At 32.8% G+C, this 19,177-nt stretch overlaps 3 protein-coding genes across 3 annotated transcripts; 2 read left to right on the plus strand and 1 right to left on the minus strand.

Moving 5' to 3' along the window:
• The first annotated feature begins 1,060 nt into the window (after positions 1–1,060).
• LOC114741116 (tubulin beta-2 chain-like) lies at positions 1,061–2,732 on the plus strand. The gene is made up of 3 exons (XM_028929373.1): positions 1,061–1,454; positions 1,580–1,849; positions 1,950–2,732. The coding sequence occupies exons 1-3, from the start codon at positions 1,061–1,063 to the stop codon at positions 2,618–2,620; spliced, it is 1,335 nt and encodes a 444-aa protein (XP_028785206.1). The 3' UTR covers positions 2,621–2,732.
• A 2,089-nt stretch (positions 2,733–4,821) lies between these two features.
• LOC114741121 (L-type lectin-domain containing receptor kinase S.4-like) lies at positions 4,822–6,555 on the minus strand. The gene has a single exon (XM_028929377.1). It carries the CDS (start codon positions 6,338–6,340, stop codon positions 5,261–5,263), a length of 1,080 nt encoding a protein of 359 aa, XP_028785210.1. The 5' UTR covers positions 6,341–6,555; the 3' UTR covers positions 4,822–5,260.
• Positions 6,556–15,012: 8,457 nt separating this feature from the next.
• Positions 15,013–16,658, plus strand: LOC114741122 (uncharacterized). The gene is made up of 3 exons (XM_028929378.1): positions 15,013–15,160; positions 15,290–15,619; positions 16,310–16,658. Exons 1-3 carry the CDS (start codon positions 15,094–15,096, stop codon positions 16,456–16,458), a joined length of 546 nt encoding a protein of 181 aa, XP_028785211.1. The 5' UTR covers positions 15,013–15,093; the 3' UTR covers positions 16,459–16,658.
• Positions 16,659–19,177: the final 2,519 nt, after the last annotated feature.

Below are 19,177 nucleotides of genomic sequence, written 5' to 3' on the forward strand. Positions count from 1 at the left end.
TCTAAAATATTTTGTGATGCATCCAGTACTCTGAAGTATTTTTTAGAAGCGCCCAGCACCCTGAAGCATTTTTTTTGCCTTGATACTGAATGCACCAAAAAATATTTTTGGGTGTTAGATGCACCTAAAAATATACTTTGAAATGTTAGATGTACCAAAAAATATTTCACGGTATTGAACGCATCTAAAAAAATACTTCAGGATGCTAAATGCATCACAAAATACTTTAGGGTGTTGGATGTACCTGAAAAAATATTTCGGGATGTTGGATGCACCTTAACCCAATAAAAAATAATAATTTTTAAAACTTATTTTGTAATTATTTTTTTATTAGAGTCTCATTATAATTCTTCGAAATATAATTAGTGTTTGGTATTATGAAAAAATAGGTGGCAAATAAAAAAGCATTATGAAAAGATAAAACTGGGAAAAAAAAAAAAGAAGGACAAAGACGCCGTCCAGGAAAAAGTTGAAACTCCAATTAATACTATGCATTGATCATTTCACTTGTCATGATGAACCAAGGGACATGTACGTGGATGGATCATGGATCTACACTTATAGAGAATACTGGGGCCACACCTGGATTTAAAGAGATATTGTGGGCATGGCTCACCTAAGAATGATTTTCTTGTAGTTTTGTGACTGGGGGAAAAAAAAAATTTAGTACTTTTGTTATCAACTTAGCCATTAACATATTTATGATCGACAAAGCTCATGTAAGAAATTAAATTTACTAAAGCAAGGAAGAAGAAGGGTGAGAGATCTGTTTTTGTGTTGGGCAGATGTCAATTTTCATTTTCCAAAAATGGGAATTTTAACTGGCCCTTAAAAATAGTAAAGAAAACAAGATATAGTAAGAAAAACAACAGGTCATGACCCTCGTGCAACCAATCAAAATCCCCCTCATTCCTCCTCCCCTGCTATTTCAAAACTCACCCCAAAAATCCAATGTTTCTAACCCATTCTTTCCGTTTTATAAGATAACAAACACACCTCAATTTTCCCTTCATCCTTGTCTTGAATTTACCAGTTCTTCTTTTTTCTCTTGGGTTCAACAATGCGTGAAATCCTCCACATTCAAGGCGGCCAATGTGGCAACCAGATCGGAGCCAAGTTCTGGGAGGTTGTCTGTGCCGAGCACGGCATCGACCCCACCGGAACCTACAACGGCGATTCCGATCTTCAGCTCGAGAGGATCAACGTCTACTATAATGAAGCCAGTTGTGGAAGGTTCGTGCCCCGGGCTGTGCTCATGGACCTCGAACCCGGAACCATGGACAGCGTCAGAAGCGGACCTTACGGTCAGATTTTCAGACCTGACAACTTCGTTTTCGGTCAATCCGGGGCCGGAAACAACTGGGCTAAGGGCCATTACACCGAGGGTGCCGAACTCATCGACTCCGTTCTCGACGTTGTGAGAAAGGAAGCAGAGAACTGCGATTGCTTGCAGGGTACGTGTATATATTTCTGTTCATCAATCTCTTCGTAATAAATCCCACAATTTTATATGTGTTGAACATGTACAACAAGAACACGTTATCATCAAACAATATCGTTTTTTGATGTGATTTTGCAGGTTTTCAAGTGTGTCATTCTCTGGGTGGAGGAACAGGGTCGGGAATGGGTACCCTGTTGATTTCAAAGGTGAGAGAGGAATACCCAGATAGAATGATGCTTACTTTCTCTGTCTTTCCTTCCCCGAAAGTCTCCGACACCGTCGTGGAGCCATACAACGCGACTTTGTCTGTTCACCAGCTCGTTGAGAACGCCGACGAATGCATGGTGCTGGACAACGAAGCTCTTTATGACATTTGCTTCCGCACCCTCAAGCTCACCACGCCAAGCTGTAAGATCTTTCTTCCCTCTTGTTTAAACTGTTTGATTTCAATGTATATGGAGATTCTTGATTCGTACTCTGTTAATTTTTTTTTTCCCCTGAGGAACAGTTGGTGATCTGAACCATTTGATATCGGCCACCATGTCTGGAGTGACATGCTGCTTGAGGTTCCCCGGTCAGCTAAACTCCGATCTTAGAAAGCTGGCTGTGAATCTCATCCCCTTCCCTCGGCTTCACTTTTTCATGGTGGGATTCGCTCCTCTGACCTCTCGTAATTCTCAGCAGTACAAAGCTTTAAGCGTACCAGAGCTCACACAGCAGATGTGGGATGCGAAGAACATGATGTGTGCGGCTGATCCAAGACATGGACGATACCTCACAGCTTCAGCAGTGTTCAGGGGGAAGATGAGCACGAAGGAGGTTGATGAACAGATGATCAATGTGCAGAACAAGAACTCTTCATATTTCGTGGAATGGATTCCGAACAATGTGAAATCAACTGTGTGTGATATTCCTCCGACGGGATTGAAAATGGCCTCCACGTTCATCGGAAACTCCACATCGATTCAAGAGATGTTCCGTCGGGTGAGCGAGCAGTTCACGGCCATGTTCAGGAGGAAGGCTTTCTTGCATTGGTACACAGGGGAAGGTATGGACGAGATGGAGTTCACGGAAGCCGAAAGCAACATGAACGATCTGGTTTCAGAGTATCAACAGTACCAAGATGCTACTGCTGAAGAAGATGATTATGGAGACGAAGAAGAACACAATGACATGTGAATATGACAAGGATGGATTACTCATTCATTCGTATGAGCTCTAAGCGCAGGAATTGAATTTATTTCATCAAAATTTGAATTCTTTTGATTAATATATATTTCAAATGTTGATGTCTATACGGACCCAATATGCATTCTTTTGATTGATACTAGAGAAAGATAAAATATATCAGGTGGGGAATTAAATTTGTGAATCTTGGACCTCAAAATTGATCAAGATCGGACAACTTCAGGCTGGCTCTTATTCATCAGGAGGAATTCTGAATGTCAGAGTGAAGAGGAAAGAGATGAGTCAAGGCAACAGATAAGAATAGAAGGTGTTAGAAAGACAGATTTTTATTGCAGTTTCATAATTTTTCACCTTTCCGTATATTCAGGTTTTATTTATTTCACTATGAAAATATCCATGAACCGATTATAATCAGAAGAGAGATCCATAAAAACTAAATTAGGGTTAAAATTAAATACTCTCTTATATATATTATTGCGAATTTTCAACATCTTACTAACAATAAAAAAAATAAAAAATTGCAAATAAAGACCCCTAATATGTAAAATTGTGATTTGAGACCCTCAATTTGAAAAATAGCAAATAAGGACGGAGTTTCACTTTTGCAAATATGAAATATAGGTGAAATGTCAAAAATGTCCTTCAGCCAAATTGTGATTTAGGGTCCGTTTGGATCAGCGATTGGAAAAGTAGCTTATTGAAAAAGTAGCTTATGGAGAAGTGAAGTTGGTAAAAGCTAAATTGGATAAACTGAATTATGTTTGGATTGAAGTTCAAAAAAGCTAGTTTGCAAAAGTAAGATTGGTAAAAGTTTGTTTAGATTATAGTTGAGTAAAAGTAAGTTTGGCTGTAAAATAACCAAAATGGATATAAATTTTAATAAATAATGAAACATGATAAAAAAATGATTTAACATAATACAATAAAATTAAAATAATTTATTATGAAGAAGTCAAATTTAATAAGTGAATTAAATTTTAAAACTTTAAAGAAATCATAAAAAATATTTCTCTGGTCCTAAATATAAGACCTTAAAAAAAGGTCTTATATTTAGGACAGGATTTACACTATAAAAAGAGTTTTATATTTAGGACCGGATGAGTAATCTAAATATAAAGTAAAACATGAAAAAATAAATAAAAGTGAAAAAAAACAATAGAGGATATGGGAGAGGTCTGAGAATCTGAGGTGAAAAAAAAAAACTCAAGAAATGTGTTAATATAGCCGAAGTAAGAGGGTGGGGGGGAAGCTCTGACATGTGCAACAGTGAAAAAGCAGAATAAGCTCCAAAATAAGCTACAAAATGCAGTTTCTCCCCCAACGCTGGTTTAATAGCTTAAAACAGATAAGCTCCTTTTGAAGTTAAGCCCAACCAAACAGGTGACCACCTTGCAATCGGGCTTGTAGCAAAAATAAGCTACTTTTCACCCCAAATAAGCCCAACCAAACAAGCTCTTAGTTTACTGAAATTGTCATTCCCTAAAGTGAAATTGTCATTTTCCATAATCAACTCGTCATTTGACATACCATTGTGATTTGGTCTATTAAAATTATCATTGGCTAAAATGAATTTATCATTTTTCATAATCAATTTATTTTTGACTGAGGGAAATTTCAGACATTTTCCCGTGATTTCATATTTACAAAAGTAAAACCGGGTCCTTATTTGCTACTTTCCAAATTAAGAGTCCCAAATAATAATTTTAAGAGGTCTTTATTTGCAATTTTTTCTTAAAAAATTCTTAATCATTTTTAGATGGCGTTAGATGACGTGGATGAGGAAGGTCACAAAAGAGACAGATCAAAGTCATCCAACATATATGTGTGTATATGTATTCAACTGAAAATCATTAACAATATTTTTCCTTCTATTTCGTGTCAAATTAACAGATTAATTTTTTAACATTTCTTTGACTTGAAAAGAATATGATGATCATTTGCTCACCTCTCATTTTCATTGATGCATTATTCTAATCTTTCAAACATTAAAATATGGAAGATATTTTTACTCTCTGTCATACCACAAGCATTATTTTATATCCATGGATTTTATTTCATTCTCATTGCGATATTCTTCGTTGGTTAAAATTTATTACTTAATCCTTCCCCATACAAGTCCTCAAACTCTCTCCAAAGACAAAGAGAATTTAAAAATAATAATAATAACAATAAAGGAATGACAACATACAACGTCAAGAATATGCTTTCATCTTTTCACTCTTCTTATACAATAAAGGAATGACAACATACAACGTCAACAATATGGTTTCATCTTTTCACTCTTCTTATACAATAAAGGAATGACAACATACAACGTCAAGACTCAAGAATATGGTTTCATCTTTTCACTCTTCTTGCCCTTTGACTCATACAAGGTTCCAATGTTATATTTCAAACCACATTAGTATTGGGCAAAAATCTATCTACAAAATGCAGCATATAAGGTGCGAACCATTTAACATTAGCTAACTATATGCAATCGTTAATGCCAGGTTGGATCTCAATATGCAAATAGACAACAATAGGAGGAATATAATTGGATAGTTGTTTTACCATACTACAATACAAGACCAGAACCTTAAAATAAGCAAGAAACAATAATGTACAGCACAAATGCTTCCCAATCCAGATCTACTCCTTGCCATCTTTGATGGCCTTATCTACAACTACGCTCACCTTCTTGTACTCAAAATCTACAGGCTGCTCCCCGACAAACTCCTCCGGCACCACTGGACGCCGGTTGCCGAAGATGGTCCACAAATACAGCACAACAAATGCAGTCAATGCTCCACATCCACCACCAAATATCATAGCAGCAAGAACTCTCAGAACACAATCGCTCCTTGGTTTCACTTTTGCAGTTTCAGAATTCTTAGAAAGAGCCTTCAGATCCACAGGCTCTGAGTGCATCCAATTTGGAAAAGGCCTTTGATTGAAGCTCCATGAATGTAGAGAACAAGGTTGGGATTGAAAACTTCTATTTCCCTTCACAGAATTAAACCCCACAAACATTTCACTCTTTTTCCATATCTTTGTAAAGTCAATTGAATACCAAATCAAGGGATCCGCAGGCCTGGAGTGACCATACTGACTTAATCTCACTTCTAAGCGTTGTGAACTTGCTTCATAATCAATCCAAGTGTGAAGTTTTTGTCCCTTTCTTAGAGCCATCTTCAAAGAGGAGGTATTGCGTGTTTTTGCTGGTGCTGAATCACCCACATTAATGGCCACATTACAATGAGCAGACCCACCATTTCTGCTGCCAAACTCAGCGGTGAATTTAACATCGACAACCATAGATTTTCTTTTGCTCAATTGAGAAGAAGAAATCCCAGATGGACTTTTCTTAAAGAAATCATCTTGAAGACCACTCGGAACCATAACAAAAGCCAAACCATCCCCATCCACCGACAAGATCGAAAATGCAAAATCAGTGGAAAAAGAGATCAATTGCTTTGGTTTACCTCCAATAAGCTTGATGGGTTTTTTGTACATGACTCCTCCTCGGCTCTCAGACCCAGAGAGTTGAACCGCAGAACCACCATTGACGACCTTTGAACCGCCCAAAAGGGCAACATTGGACTCAAATTTCAGATCCTTGTCAAAATCAGGGAAAGAGAACGATGAAATTGGGTCGGAAGTTACGATTTTGAAGAATAAGACGAGGAAGGTGAAGGCCGTGAAGGAATGGGGAGTGGAAAAAGCGGCCATAATTGAGTTGGGTATGAGCTGAAAGTGGCTATATGTGGAGTTGCTTTGGATTCTAAAGCTCGTGGGTCGATCCCATTTGGGTGTAAGGTAAATTGCTGTCTAGGGTTTGTGTTGAGTTGAGTGAAAGAAAGAAACTGATGGGAAAGTGAAGATTTAAGAATAATCAAAATTGTTGGAGCAAGTTGGTGCTGGAATGGGGGGTTGTGAAAATTAAATACGGTTGCTCTGTTTCTGTAAAACCCGTGGCTCGCTTTCTCTTCTGTGCCAGATGACTCAGGGAATAATGGAATATAATAAAGGGGCATTCTGGCAATTTGAGCTTTATAATTATAATTACTAATAATTTGTATCCTCCACAGTCCACACATTATTTTTAAAATAAGTTGTGAAATTAAAAAAAAAAAAAACAGAGAGAGAATTGGCTTGTCTTATTTTGTTTTCTTGGAGGAGATTTCGTTTTCACTTGTTTTTTTCCCCAAATATTCACTTGTTTTTTCACATCAGCTATGTGAGAGGAAAATGAAATTGTAAAACCTTTATGCCTTCACTTTTTTTTCTTTTTCCAATTCGAAATGCCAGTCGGTGGTGGCATGTTGCTGTGAAAGTGAAAGATAAGCATCACTACAGAAAGCAAGATAAAATAAACTAAAGCTAGAAAAATATGTGCATAATTAATATATTGGGTAAATATGATTTTTATTTTTTAAAAAAATTGGATTTGAAATTTTTTAGATCATTTTCAGATTATTTATTACAATTTTTATTCCCATTTAATATTAATATAAAAACTTTGATTGGTGAAAAATACCCACATTTAAGTAATGGTCACTGAATAAATGTGTTTTCTGATATTTTGCGTATAAAACCTCATCAGGTAGCTCTTGTGAATAAAATTTTTAATGAGGGATTTTTTTAATTTTCAGACCTGAAATTCTATTTGATAAATAGAATGAGTAAAGCAGGAAAATGGGAGAGGAAGGGGACCATGTTAATTGTTAAAGGAAGGGGCACCATCCACGAGGGGACTTTATTGGGTGGCTTGCTTCCGACACTTTGAAAACTGCCTCTATGTGGGACACTGCGCCCCACTCGCCACATTCCCCTATCTCGCTAACCTGCGCCTCATTTCCAACCGAGACTGACACGTCACGATAAGATCGCACCCAAGGACTAAAGTGCCCCACCCAAGGACTAAAGTGCCCCAAAAATATATGAAAATGATTCATTTTGTATTCACATAAGTTTAGCTAGAAAATAATTTTTAATAGGAGTTGGATCATTTCCATCAAAATTCTGTATAGAAAATATAATCAATAATATATATGGTTTTAATTTGAGAGTTCCTTATTGCTAGAGTTTGTAGCTTATTGTTTTACTTCTACTATTGAGTTTTGTAATTTGTATAACTGAAATATGTGCGAATTATTATCTTAACATAAAAGTTAGTTATAAGATTTGATTTTAAATAAAATACTTTAATCTATTTTTTTTTCAAAATATCCTTATTAGTTATAAGAAGTTTTTAATAAAGAGTAATTTGAATAGACATTATTAAAGAGGATTGTTAATTAAGGAAGGTCAACACATGCTTATAACAAACAATCAATTTAACTAATTTTTGTTAATATTTTTAAATTAATTATTTAACTGTTATGTTAATAACTGGAAGTGGCACATTTGACAAATTCGTTTATTTTTGTTAACTTTGATCTATTTTTCTATGAATGCGTAGTTCTCCATGGTCCTCTTAGGTCATTTCCCTTTCTTTTCTTTTCTTTTTTCCTTTTACATCGAAATAAGTCATTTTCCCATTTGCAAAATCTCTTTCGCCAATGTGAGTAGTTGTTGGAGTACTCGTTAGGTGGCTGGAATCTTTCAGGCTTGTCAAGCGTCCAAACCACTGGCTCGGATTTGGTGCTCATTTGCTTGGAAAACAACTTCCACAGTTTAATTTTAATCGGTAGGGTTTACGTTTAAAATTTTTTTAATAAGGGTTGAGTATATTGGTGACGAATTACACTTGCTGTGACGTGTATCAGTGCAGCCTGTTTTTGTATTCATCTGAATTTATTTATGAGTTATCTTTAACATGTTAATTTTACATTTTAAAATTCAACAATTTTCTGATTTTATTATTATTTAATATACAGTATATTTTATAAAAATAAAATTGACACAATAATAAATGAAAGATAAAATTCTACATTCATATAAAAAATTTAATAGAGTGACTTACAAACAGTATAAAAAAATCATTCTTTCTCAACCTTACAAATAGAAATAGAGAGTACTCCTCCGGTCCTTATTATAAGACCCAATTTGACTTTTTATTTGGTCCTAATTATAAGACCCAATCCATTTTCTCTCTTATATTTATGTATTTTGTTCCAAGATAATCCTTCTAATAATGATAGTTTTAGCCAATATACTTAATTAGCAAGGATATTTTAGGAATGACAACACTTATTTATTATAAATAATCAACTTAACTTACTTCCTTAATCTCCTCAAATAAGTCAATTGGGTCTTATAATTAGGACCGGAGGAGTATAATCTTATTGGTGTATGTATACACTACTAAATTATGTCACCATTACATGCTTTTTGTGAGTAATAAACAAATGTTATATGCCAGGTCATGTATGTTTTACATCGAAATTAAATTTCTGGCACAACGATTTCAAAGAATGCGTCTTCAGAAAAACAAAACAAAACGTGTCTTTTATATTACTTTCAGTTTTAATTATAAAACCTCGTTTATAGACTATAAATGAGGTTTTTTAATTAAAACTGGAGGTATTATAAGATCTTGTTTGTAATCCACAAAGAAAATCTTATAATTAGTTTTGTTTATTTTTAATTTTAGTGAGAAAGGGTGTCCATCACTACCATCAACTTCCACTTTAGAAAGCCAAGGTACCGGTCGTCAAATGTATAAAAAGGATTCGTCATTATTCTAGGGACTGTTTTGGATAATCCATCAGTATTTTAAACAAATTCATTCCCTTTTTTCTTTAAAAAAAAAAAGAAATTAAAAGAGACTGGTGTGTTATTTCTTATTTTCTTTTTACTCCCAAATGAGATCCACTATATGAGTGATAAAGACACGATCATGAAATATCGCAAACGAGAATCAGAATATATATATTTTTTTTGGGGTGTATTGACGAAGCTCGACTTATAAACCCAACATGTCCACCTAAAAAAAAAAAAGGAACTTATTTATTCCTAAAAGTTGGTTGTATAAATCAAAGTAAAAAAATAAAAATTGCAGAAGGGGTTGCAGGCAATGAAAGCAAAGAATATAGGTGAGGCTTTAACGGTGAGTGGCGTGTGTTGGCTGCAAAATTAAATTACTAAATTATCAAATCATTAACAATTCCAAAATTACTATATTTCATTTATAATATAAAAACTAGTTTAATATTTAATTTGATTTTAAATATAAAATTTAATTCACTTTATCGTTCATATTTATTCATCTATGTTAAATGTATCATTAAATAGTAGTTCTAATTAATAAACATGATTAGTTGGGGTATTCTAAAAAAGATAACACTTATTTATTATAAATAACTAACTTAACAATCTTTCTTAATTTTCTCAAATTAATCAATGTGTTCTTATAAGTTACTCCATTGGTGAGCTGCAATGGAATCCTGTTCTCTCTGTACTTAATAATGATACTTTGTTTTGTTCCATTATTGTAAAACCCAACTGTCTCCCCTCGCAATGCAGCGTTGTCACTTGCTCTTATTTGGATTTTCTTTGTTCACGGAAACTTTCCTTATCCAATATTATTTAATATTATTGGAAAGTGAGTTCCCGGGTAATCTCATGCAGCTTAACTTATATTCCATTCAGAGTCTTAAAGTTTTTTTTTTAAATTTCGTACTTTAAAATATTTTCTCAGTAGCATTTAGTATTATAAAGTAATTATTGATAAATTTTATACCCCAATATATTTTTCGGTAATACTTAGTATCTTGACTTTATGATGCTCATTATTACTAAACAATATTTCCAGAACAAAATTGTACAAAAATCTATTTTAAAGGACTAGGTGTAATTGAGAAAATATTTCAGAATTATTACAGCAATTCTTAATATTACTCAAATGTCACCGGAGATATTAATATTATTCATAAATATAAATTAATAACATTATTTAAAAAAAGAGGGATAACCCTTAATTCAGTGTGCTTATCCGTTATCAAAATCATGATATTCTTCTGGTTCTAAATATAAGACCAATTTTATAATATAAATTATATTATAAAATAAGTTTTATATTTAGACACAGAGGAGTATGATCAACTGGCCATTCTCATAAAATAAAAATTAGTATGACCTTAAAAACACAAGCAAAAATAATATTATAAATGAAAAAATCTCACAAAATGAATCTGAAAAATATTAAACTACAAATCAGTCCTGTTTCTTACATTTTAATAGGTTTTAACTACACTTGATAAGAAAATAACAACACATTTTTATGGGCAATTTTTTAGGGATTTAGCATTAATTAAATAACTAGTTTCATTAATTAATATAAAGTAGTTATTAGGTGCTTATAATAAGTATAAGAGGGAGCATTATTTAATTAGGAACGAATTTTGCTTTTGCTCAAAACTAACATTATATGGGTAAGTAATGGTGATGTGGGAGAAAATGCCAATAAATGACAAAATTAAAATGAAAGTGAAGATCATAAGAGACGATGATACTGGTACGATGTCACGTCATCCATGTTACGCCATGTGATATTGGCGTGTTTGGTAGCACGTTCATGTTAGTTACCAAATTAACTAGACAGCAACCAGGTGTCGCGTTTCTATTATTTCATATAATCTCTCCTACACAATCATTATTTATTTTGTTGCCCTTCGGTGTCCTGTGAAATAGGGAAATGTAAAGAAAATGTGTGAATAATCATTATCAATATATACACACAAAAATGAATCATTTCTGCTGTGGTGAACAAAACAAACCTATTAATTAGTTTTTACATTTAGAATTAGCAAGTAATAGTAAAATTTGCTTCTTCTTTTTTTTGGGTTGGAAACAATGAAAAGCATGTCCAATTGAGATTTAGGCTCTGTTTGGGTGCTCCAAAACCGTGATTTCAGAAGCATTTTTCCGCAAAACGAGGTAACCGTCTCCACATATTTACTTCGTAATCCGTAAAAGCACTTCTGAAACCATGGTTTGGTTTTTATCCAAACACTACCTTAGTTGACAAGCTTTTGTCGTGGACCAAATGAAAATTAAGGGGCTATGTTTATTTTCATCCACCCCATCAAACTTTATGATATTTGATGTTGCTCCCAACGTAAATAGGAGTTAAGTAATTAATTTATGAATATTTTAAAAAATATATTAAGTTAATTATTTTATGATAAATATTTTTAATTTTTTAAATATCCCTTAGACCAAAATAAATCTAGAAAAAATATATTAAAAAAAGACTGTTGAGTTTTAAAATTTTAAATCAGAAATTACTATAAAAATGTGTTATTATTTTTTTCATGAGTGTAGTAACTAATACTGATTTGAAAATTTAAAAATTAATAGTCATTTTTTTTATAGATTTTCCTATAAATCTACAAGTTAGTTTATATATTTAGGATAGAAAGCAGAAGTAATTTTATCCGAAATATTATTGCAACTAAATGTTGGCACATTTCCTAATAAAAATTTAAACTTTAGTTCATCATTTTGTAAGGGATTTTTTTTTTTTTTGGTTAGATCCAACCTTGTGGGTGGTTTAGAAGAAAATGGAGCAGGTAATAACTAGAAAGCCTATACCACACAAAGCGGTTTTTGATGCATGTATTTGCATGGTTTGCCAGCCCCATCACTTCCATTGCCACCTTTGCTTTCTCATCTTTCTCTTTTCCCAAATAGGCCCACTGCTTCCCTCCTCTGCTTTTCATTTCTTTGGAATATCAGTTTAGGATTATACTAGTGATTCATCATTATTCTTCAATAATTATGCTTTGGATATAATTAAGGAAATGAACGATCATCAAAATTTCTCTTTATTATAAGAGAAACCACACATTGATCATAATTTTTTTTTCCGGTACATAGGAGGGCTAAGGTCCAAATAAAACTAAAGATTAGCTATTAACAGTGTCACTACATCTAATATCCACATCGAGGAGAGCTTTTAACTCCTCTGGGCAACGGTCAAACAAGGACGAGTGAAAGAGACCCCGTTTTAGCAAGGGCATCTGCCACCTTATTTGACTCCCTTGATATAAAGTGTAACTGTACGTTCCAGTTAAACTGCAACATATCCCATATCCTGAGGAGCATCAGACTGCAATTAACACCCTTCTCGTTTCTGTTCAGCTGCTCAATTAGATTCTTTGAATCAGATTCAAGAATAACGGGTTTAAACCCAAAATTCCAGGCTAGATCTAAGCCTTTAAATAAGGCCCCACCCTTCGGCCTCTAGAGCGCTACAAGTGTCTATGTTATGAGAGAAACCATCAATCCATGCACCAAAATGATCTCTGATTAAGCCCCCACAACCTGCCTTAGAAGAAGCTTGCATCATAGCACCTTCCACGTTTAGCTTAACCCAAGTAGGCGGTGGAGGTATGCAGTTTAATCAGCTTATCAACTGGAGTAGCAATAGGAATAATCTCCTGTTTATTATGATAAGTCAAACTCTGCCGGCAATTGAGAACAATAAAAACAGGATTATGTGGTCTCTCTTTTCCAAAATCGAAGACAGAACTATTCCTCCATAGCTAGAGTTTCCAAGCTACCACACCCCATAGAAGATCCCATTGAGCATTGAGAATTTTCCCTCCATTTTGTTTCAGATTGTCTGAAATCCAATCCTTTAGGGAAGCATTAAAAAAAATCAGGAATATACCTGGGTTTAAGCAACTTTAACCAGACATCCCGTGCATAAGGGCAGTCTCTTAATACATGTAAAGTATCCTCAATGTTTGTCTGACAGTAGGTGCAATTAGCAGAAATTTGTGACCCTCTACTTCTCCAATAATTCGTTGGAAGCCTATCATTGAAGATTCTCCAAAGGAAAACCCTTATTCTTTCTGCTCCTTTTCATCCCCAAATCAGTTTATAGGTAGGATGATACAATTCATGATCAGCTTCACACATGGATCATAATGGCCACAACACTCATTGCAGTTTGCCATCAAATGGTTCCCATTATTACTCTCTCTAAACTGTAATTCATCACTGGAGAGTCAGAGCCCAAACTTCCTTATTATTCTAACGTTTAAAGCCCATCAACTTTGGAAATATTGGGCCACACCAGATGAGGCCCATATTATTTCATCCATTCCTCATCCAACCGTATTATCAAGCCCATAAAATGAACCATATAATGCAGAGGATTTCAAATGAGAAGTCGCTGACTTCAGAAGCAACCCAGATGACAAGTAATTAAGTGGTTAATATAGGAATTAAGAACATTCCAAGAAAACGGCAAGCGCTAGAACCTTCGTGCATGCCTTAATTCATAAATTAAATTAAAAGAGTCTTTTTTCCAACGTGACTTTTCTTTGAAGCTCAGAAGTCAGCTTCTGGGCAACTTCAGCAAATGCCCATTCATTGCCCTGGCCAGTAACCTGTCATTTCTCAACTTTCCAAAATCTAACAACTCAATTAGTATTAAAAAATCCCATTCAATCATTTTTATTTGTAATTTTTTTACTATTAACTTCAAATCTAAGTTGGACCTTTCTAAGAGCTGTCGGTGAGCAATTAAGAATACTTTTTATATACTACCTCCGGTCCTAATTATAAGAGCTAGTTGATTAATTTGAGAAAATTAAGGAAGTAAGTTGAGTTAGTTATTTGTCTTAAATAGGTATTGTCTTTTCTAAAATATCTTTACTAATCAAGTGTATTGACTAGAACTATCATTGTTAGAATGATTACTCTGAAAAAAAATGTATAAATATGAGAGACAAAGTGAATTGAGGTATTATATTTAAGACCAAAATAAAAGTCAAACAAGGTCTTATATTAAGGACCGGAGGTAGTGTATATATATATCCTCACAAGTTAAAATTCTCTCTTGAAAAATATAAACTCAGACAAAATTTAGAATACTCTTGATCATGATGCTAAATATGAAATATATTATTCCTGACTTAAACGCCAAGCATTCTTGTAGATACTTCCATTTTAGGGTTGCTAAGTTTCATTTTCCAGTTGTAATATCGGTCATTTTGAACGTTGAATCATTCTTCGGCAACTCCTACATAAATATATGATAAAACAGTTTCATCTTCCTCTCCGAAGATTTCTAGAAAGGACGAAGCTAGCGGCTTGGACAAGAAAGATGGCCTGGACGTGTCGATCAGTAAATATGAACAGAATATTTTACAAAACAAACGATGGAAGCACCACTTTGTTGAAAACTTCAGAGTCCATAAATACCAAAACACGTCTTACTTAGACGTCCATCATCAAACACTCGTATCATCCAAGAAAGTAAACGAATCAACCCTACACAAGAAAAGGACCTTGTTAATTATTTCTATATGTATATTTATAGGAATCCGAGTAAAATGTGGTTAGAGTGTGAGTCTTCCAAACGCGTCTCCAAAAATATATTTAAAAGGGACAAGACGTGTTTTTTAACTACATATATAGAGACCTTTTGCGCCGTTTCCATTTCGTCCTTCTTCACACGATCTCTCTCTTTCTCTCTCGATTCCATCCTTCATATTATACTCTGAAACTTGTTTGCACATAGAACTATGGCTTCTTCAATTAGGTTGTGTTTGGTTCTCTTCCTCTCCTCCCTTTTCATCCATGCATCTCTAGGTAAGCCCAACTTCTCTCACTTTCTGCTTCCCATTCAGTTTTAGCGTTTCAGTTCTCGCTCTATATATACGTGAAAGTAACAGATAATAAAAATGTGGTGGATGGAGAATAACTAGGGTTTTGGAACAGGTGAGATAGTGTGCGAGGAGCTAGGAAAGGAGGTGTGCGCGTTCTCGATAGCATCGTCGGGGAAGAGATGTGTGCTGGAGACGGAGAGGCAGGAGGAAACAGGGAGGGTGGAGTACCAATGCCGGACGTCGGAAGTGGTGGTGGAGCACATGTCGGAGTACATAGAGAGGGATCAATGTGTGAAGGCCTGTGGTGTTGATCGCCGATCTGTGGGTATTTCATCTGACGCTTTGCTTGACCCACGTTTCACCGCCAAGCTCTGCGCTTCTCCTTGCTCCGACCACTGCCCCAACATTGTCGATCTTTACTTCAACTTGGCTGCCGGCGAAGGTATCATTAATTCCTCTCTTTTCGCAGTTCTGACGTCTTTCATTTTGTCTAGAAGCTAATCGAAACCTTAGGTCTTGATTGATTGATAATCTCATAATAACAATGCTAACAATGATCATGGTCTCCGTTTAATTTCTTTAATTTGGTCGTTTAATTAGTTGGTTGAGAACTTATTAGTGATGTTGCATCTGATGAACTTTTCCAGCCACTTATTATTTCTCCACTGGGCAATAATAAATCCACGTTGAATTCTCTTTTCACTAAGATGTTCTCGTACCAACGTTAATCCTAAATATAAAATCTTAATCATTTTATCTTCCATATTGATTAGTTTCTTCTCAAATGACTTCATTTAACTTAAAAAATAATATATAATTAGGAAAATCATATGAATTTTATTAGAATTAAGTAATTTATATAACTTTTTGAATCTCTTCAAATTAATTAAGTAGCTTTCAGGTTAAGAATTGTGGAGGACACTACCTATAAAGAAAAAGAAAAAGTCATCAGGATACATGCTTGATGACCTTTTCTTCAATATATGGCAATTCTTATTCCCGGTCAAGCTAGGTAGCCAGATATCTTAACTGGGGAGACATGTTTTTGAGCTTGGAATCCAATTAAGGGATATGTATGTGTATATGGAAGTAATAAGAGGAATTATTGTTTAAATATAATACAATATTGCAGGAGTATATTTGCCAGATCTGTGCGAGAAACAGAAGACCAATCCTCGTCGTGCCATGGTGGAGCTGATGAGCTCTGGAGCTGCCCCTGGTCCTGTTTCTGACGTTTCATCAGCTGATTTAAAGGCAGCACCTGCTCCTTCTCCCTTCTAAACGCCGCCGTTTTCATTCTTCTCAATCCTTCAACTTCCTTTTGCAGAAATGGTGTAAATGAGATGACCCAATAATAATATATATAATACCACCATATTATAATTAGAATTAATATATACTACATATATATAGAGAGAGAGATACAGGCCATATGGGTTTTGGCTTGGGTTTTAATTTGAGAATATTTGTTTATTGTCGAACAAGAGGACGGATTTTTCTCTTTTTTTAAAAAATATTGGAGAGTATTGAGTTGGACATTGTGATGATGAATTATATTATATTACATCCTATATTGTGTTATTTGCTATATCTTCCAATTCTGGAACTTTCGTAAATAATTATTTTTTCCTTGTCACATTCCGTTTATTTACGAGTTCATTGTTATATGGAAGAATTACTGGGAATTATTGGTCAAATAGTCATTTATATTTATATATTTATGGAACATTTGCCAAAAAAATCATTATTCTTCAAAATCATGAATAATATGAATACCTATATGAATACCTACATGAATACCTACACGTACATAGCTTCTGTGCTTACTCTATCAGCCGTGTGTATATTTTGTAAATTTAAATTTGAATTTGTCTTAATATTTAATATATTTTTTAATTTTATTTATAATTATTTATTCTCTCTCATTTATCATACCTTTTCTCATCATATTTCTCTATATATTTTTTTAATCATTTTTGTCATTTATTAAAAGGGCATACTTAAAAAAATATATATCTTTAACCTATTTATTTTTTAATTAATTTTAAATTTTTTATCTGTAAATTAATTATTTAAAACTTATAATAAGGATTGATAAGAGTATAATATAAAATTTGTTAAAAGTCACACTATTTATAATTCATGATTCTACATTCCAAAATACTACTGCCTCTAATCTTTAATATAAGAGTTAGTTGACGAATTTGAATAAATTAAAAATTAGTTAAGTTAGTTATTTGTAACAAATGGGTGTTGTCTTTTTTAAAATATTTTGTTAATTATGTATATTAGCTAGAATTATTATTTGATGAAATCTTTAACATGTACAACTACTACAAGAACTATTTTAAAAAATAAATAAATAAATATGATAGACAAAATGAATTGGAGTTTTACATTTATGACCAAATTAAATGTCAAAGTAATTTTTATATTAAGGATTGGAGGTAAAATATTCAAATTCTTGCTTTCTGAAATATTAATGAGATAAATGATTAAAAAAAAAGGTGCTATTTTGTGTTAAAAACAATAAAAGAATGAGTGGAAGAAAAATAAATAAATTTAACATACGTTTTTTGGAATATCTTTCTTTGCCATTTGCCAATAACCTTTAAAAAAAATATGTATAAAAAATATTTTTAAAATTTCAAATTTTCAAAATAAGAATAAATAAAAAAATGTGTTGTTATTTTCTTTTCAAATGTTGTCAACTATAATTGACCTGTAGTAAAATAATACTGATTTAGAATTTTGAAATTAAAAAGCATGTTTTTGGAACTCTCCCTACAAAAAATTATTATAAAAACTCCTAGATAATTTTTACACTATTTTTCTTTTGCCATACACTAAAGTTATCCTTTTCATATTGAAACGAATTTCTCAATAATCCAAATTGACGTGTGCATAATTAATTTTCATAAGAAAACAATATACTCCACTGATCTTTAATATATGACCTAATTGTGGAATTGATTTTGGTTCTAAATATAATACCTATTTCTTATATCTATTAATTTTTTTAAATCACCCCTATTGATACTCCCTCAACCATAATCAAGTATCAAAGAGAGGGAAGATATAATGAAGGTGATTAAGGTGTTTTAGGAAAAATATGTCATATTTATTATAGTTAACTAACTTACCTAATTTTTTCTAATCAAATTAGTTAAATCGGTCTTATATTAAAGACCGGAGGAGTATTTATTATGTGTCATAAAAGCTAAGCAAAAATTTAAAACTATCACGTAATTTATTTAAACATGAAAGTACTAATCTCGCCTATTAATATATATTCCAGTTGTGTGAGAGCAGTTAAATCAATTTAAATTAAATAGTTTAGTTTTACTATACAAGGATACATCTTTTTTTTTTTAACTAAAACTATATAAATATAAAAACACAGATAATGAAATTAATAATAAAAACCTTTTGATCCATAATTAATGAGAATTTGTGGGTTTATATTTTTGTATAATATATAAAGTTTATATGAATTAGCATTCAGTCATAAATAATACTCTTCCTGTCCTTAATATAAGATCTATGTAAATAATTTGATTAGATTAAAAAAGTTAAGTAAATTAATTAATTATAAAAATATGATTTTTTTTTCTAAAACATCATAATCATTTTTCTTGATATCTTCCCTCTATCTCTTACTTGATTATGATTAGCAGAGTATCAATCGGAGTAATATAAAAAAATTGATAAAAATAATAAATATGTTCTACATTTAGAATCAAGATCAATTCAGTAATTAGGTCATCCAAAAAAAAAAGGTGAGTATAACTTATTTTGTAAAGTCATAATTTGCAATGCACTTTGTTTGATATAATACATTAATCAATTCATTTGATTCGCAAGTAAGAAAAAAAATTCATTGATTCAATATATATAATTGCTGGTAAAAAGAATTCAAATATAAATATAAATATATATTTATATATATATTACCAAATGAAACTGAAATTCCTGGCAAAAAATTAAAAGGGAGGGAAAC

Source organism: Neltuma alba, unplaced genomic scaffold (genome assembly GCF_004799145.2).
Source record: "Neltuma alba isolate B1F8T4 unplaced genomic scaffold, ASM479914v2 tig00003278_pilon, whole genome shotgun sequence".
Lineage (NCBI taxonomy): Eukaryota > Viridiplantae > Streptophyta > Magnoliopsida > Fabales > Fabaceae > Neltuma > Neltuma alba.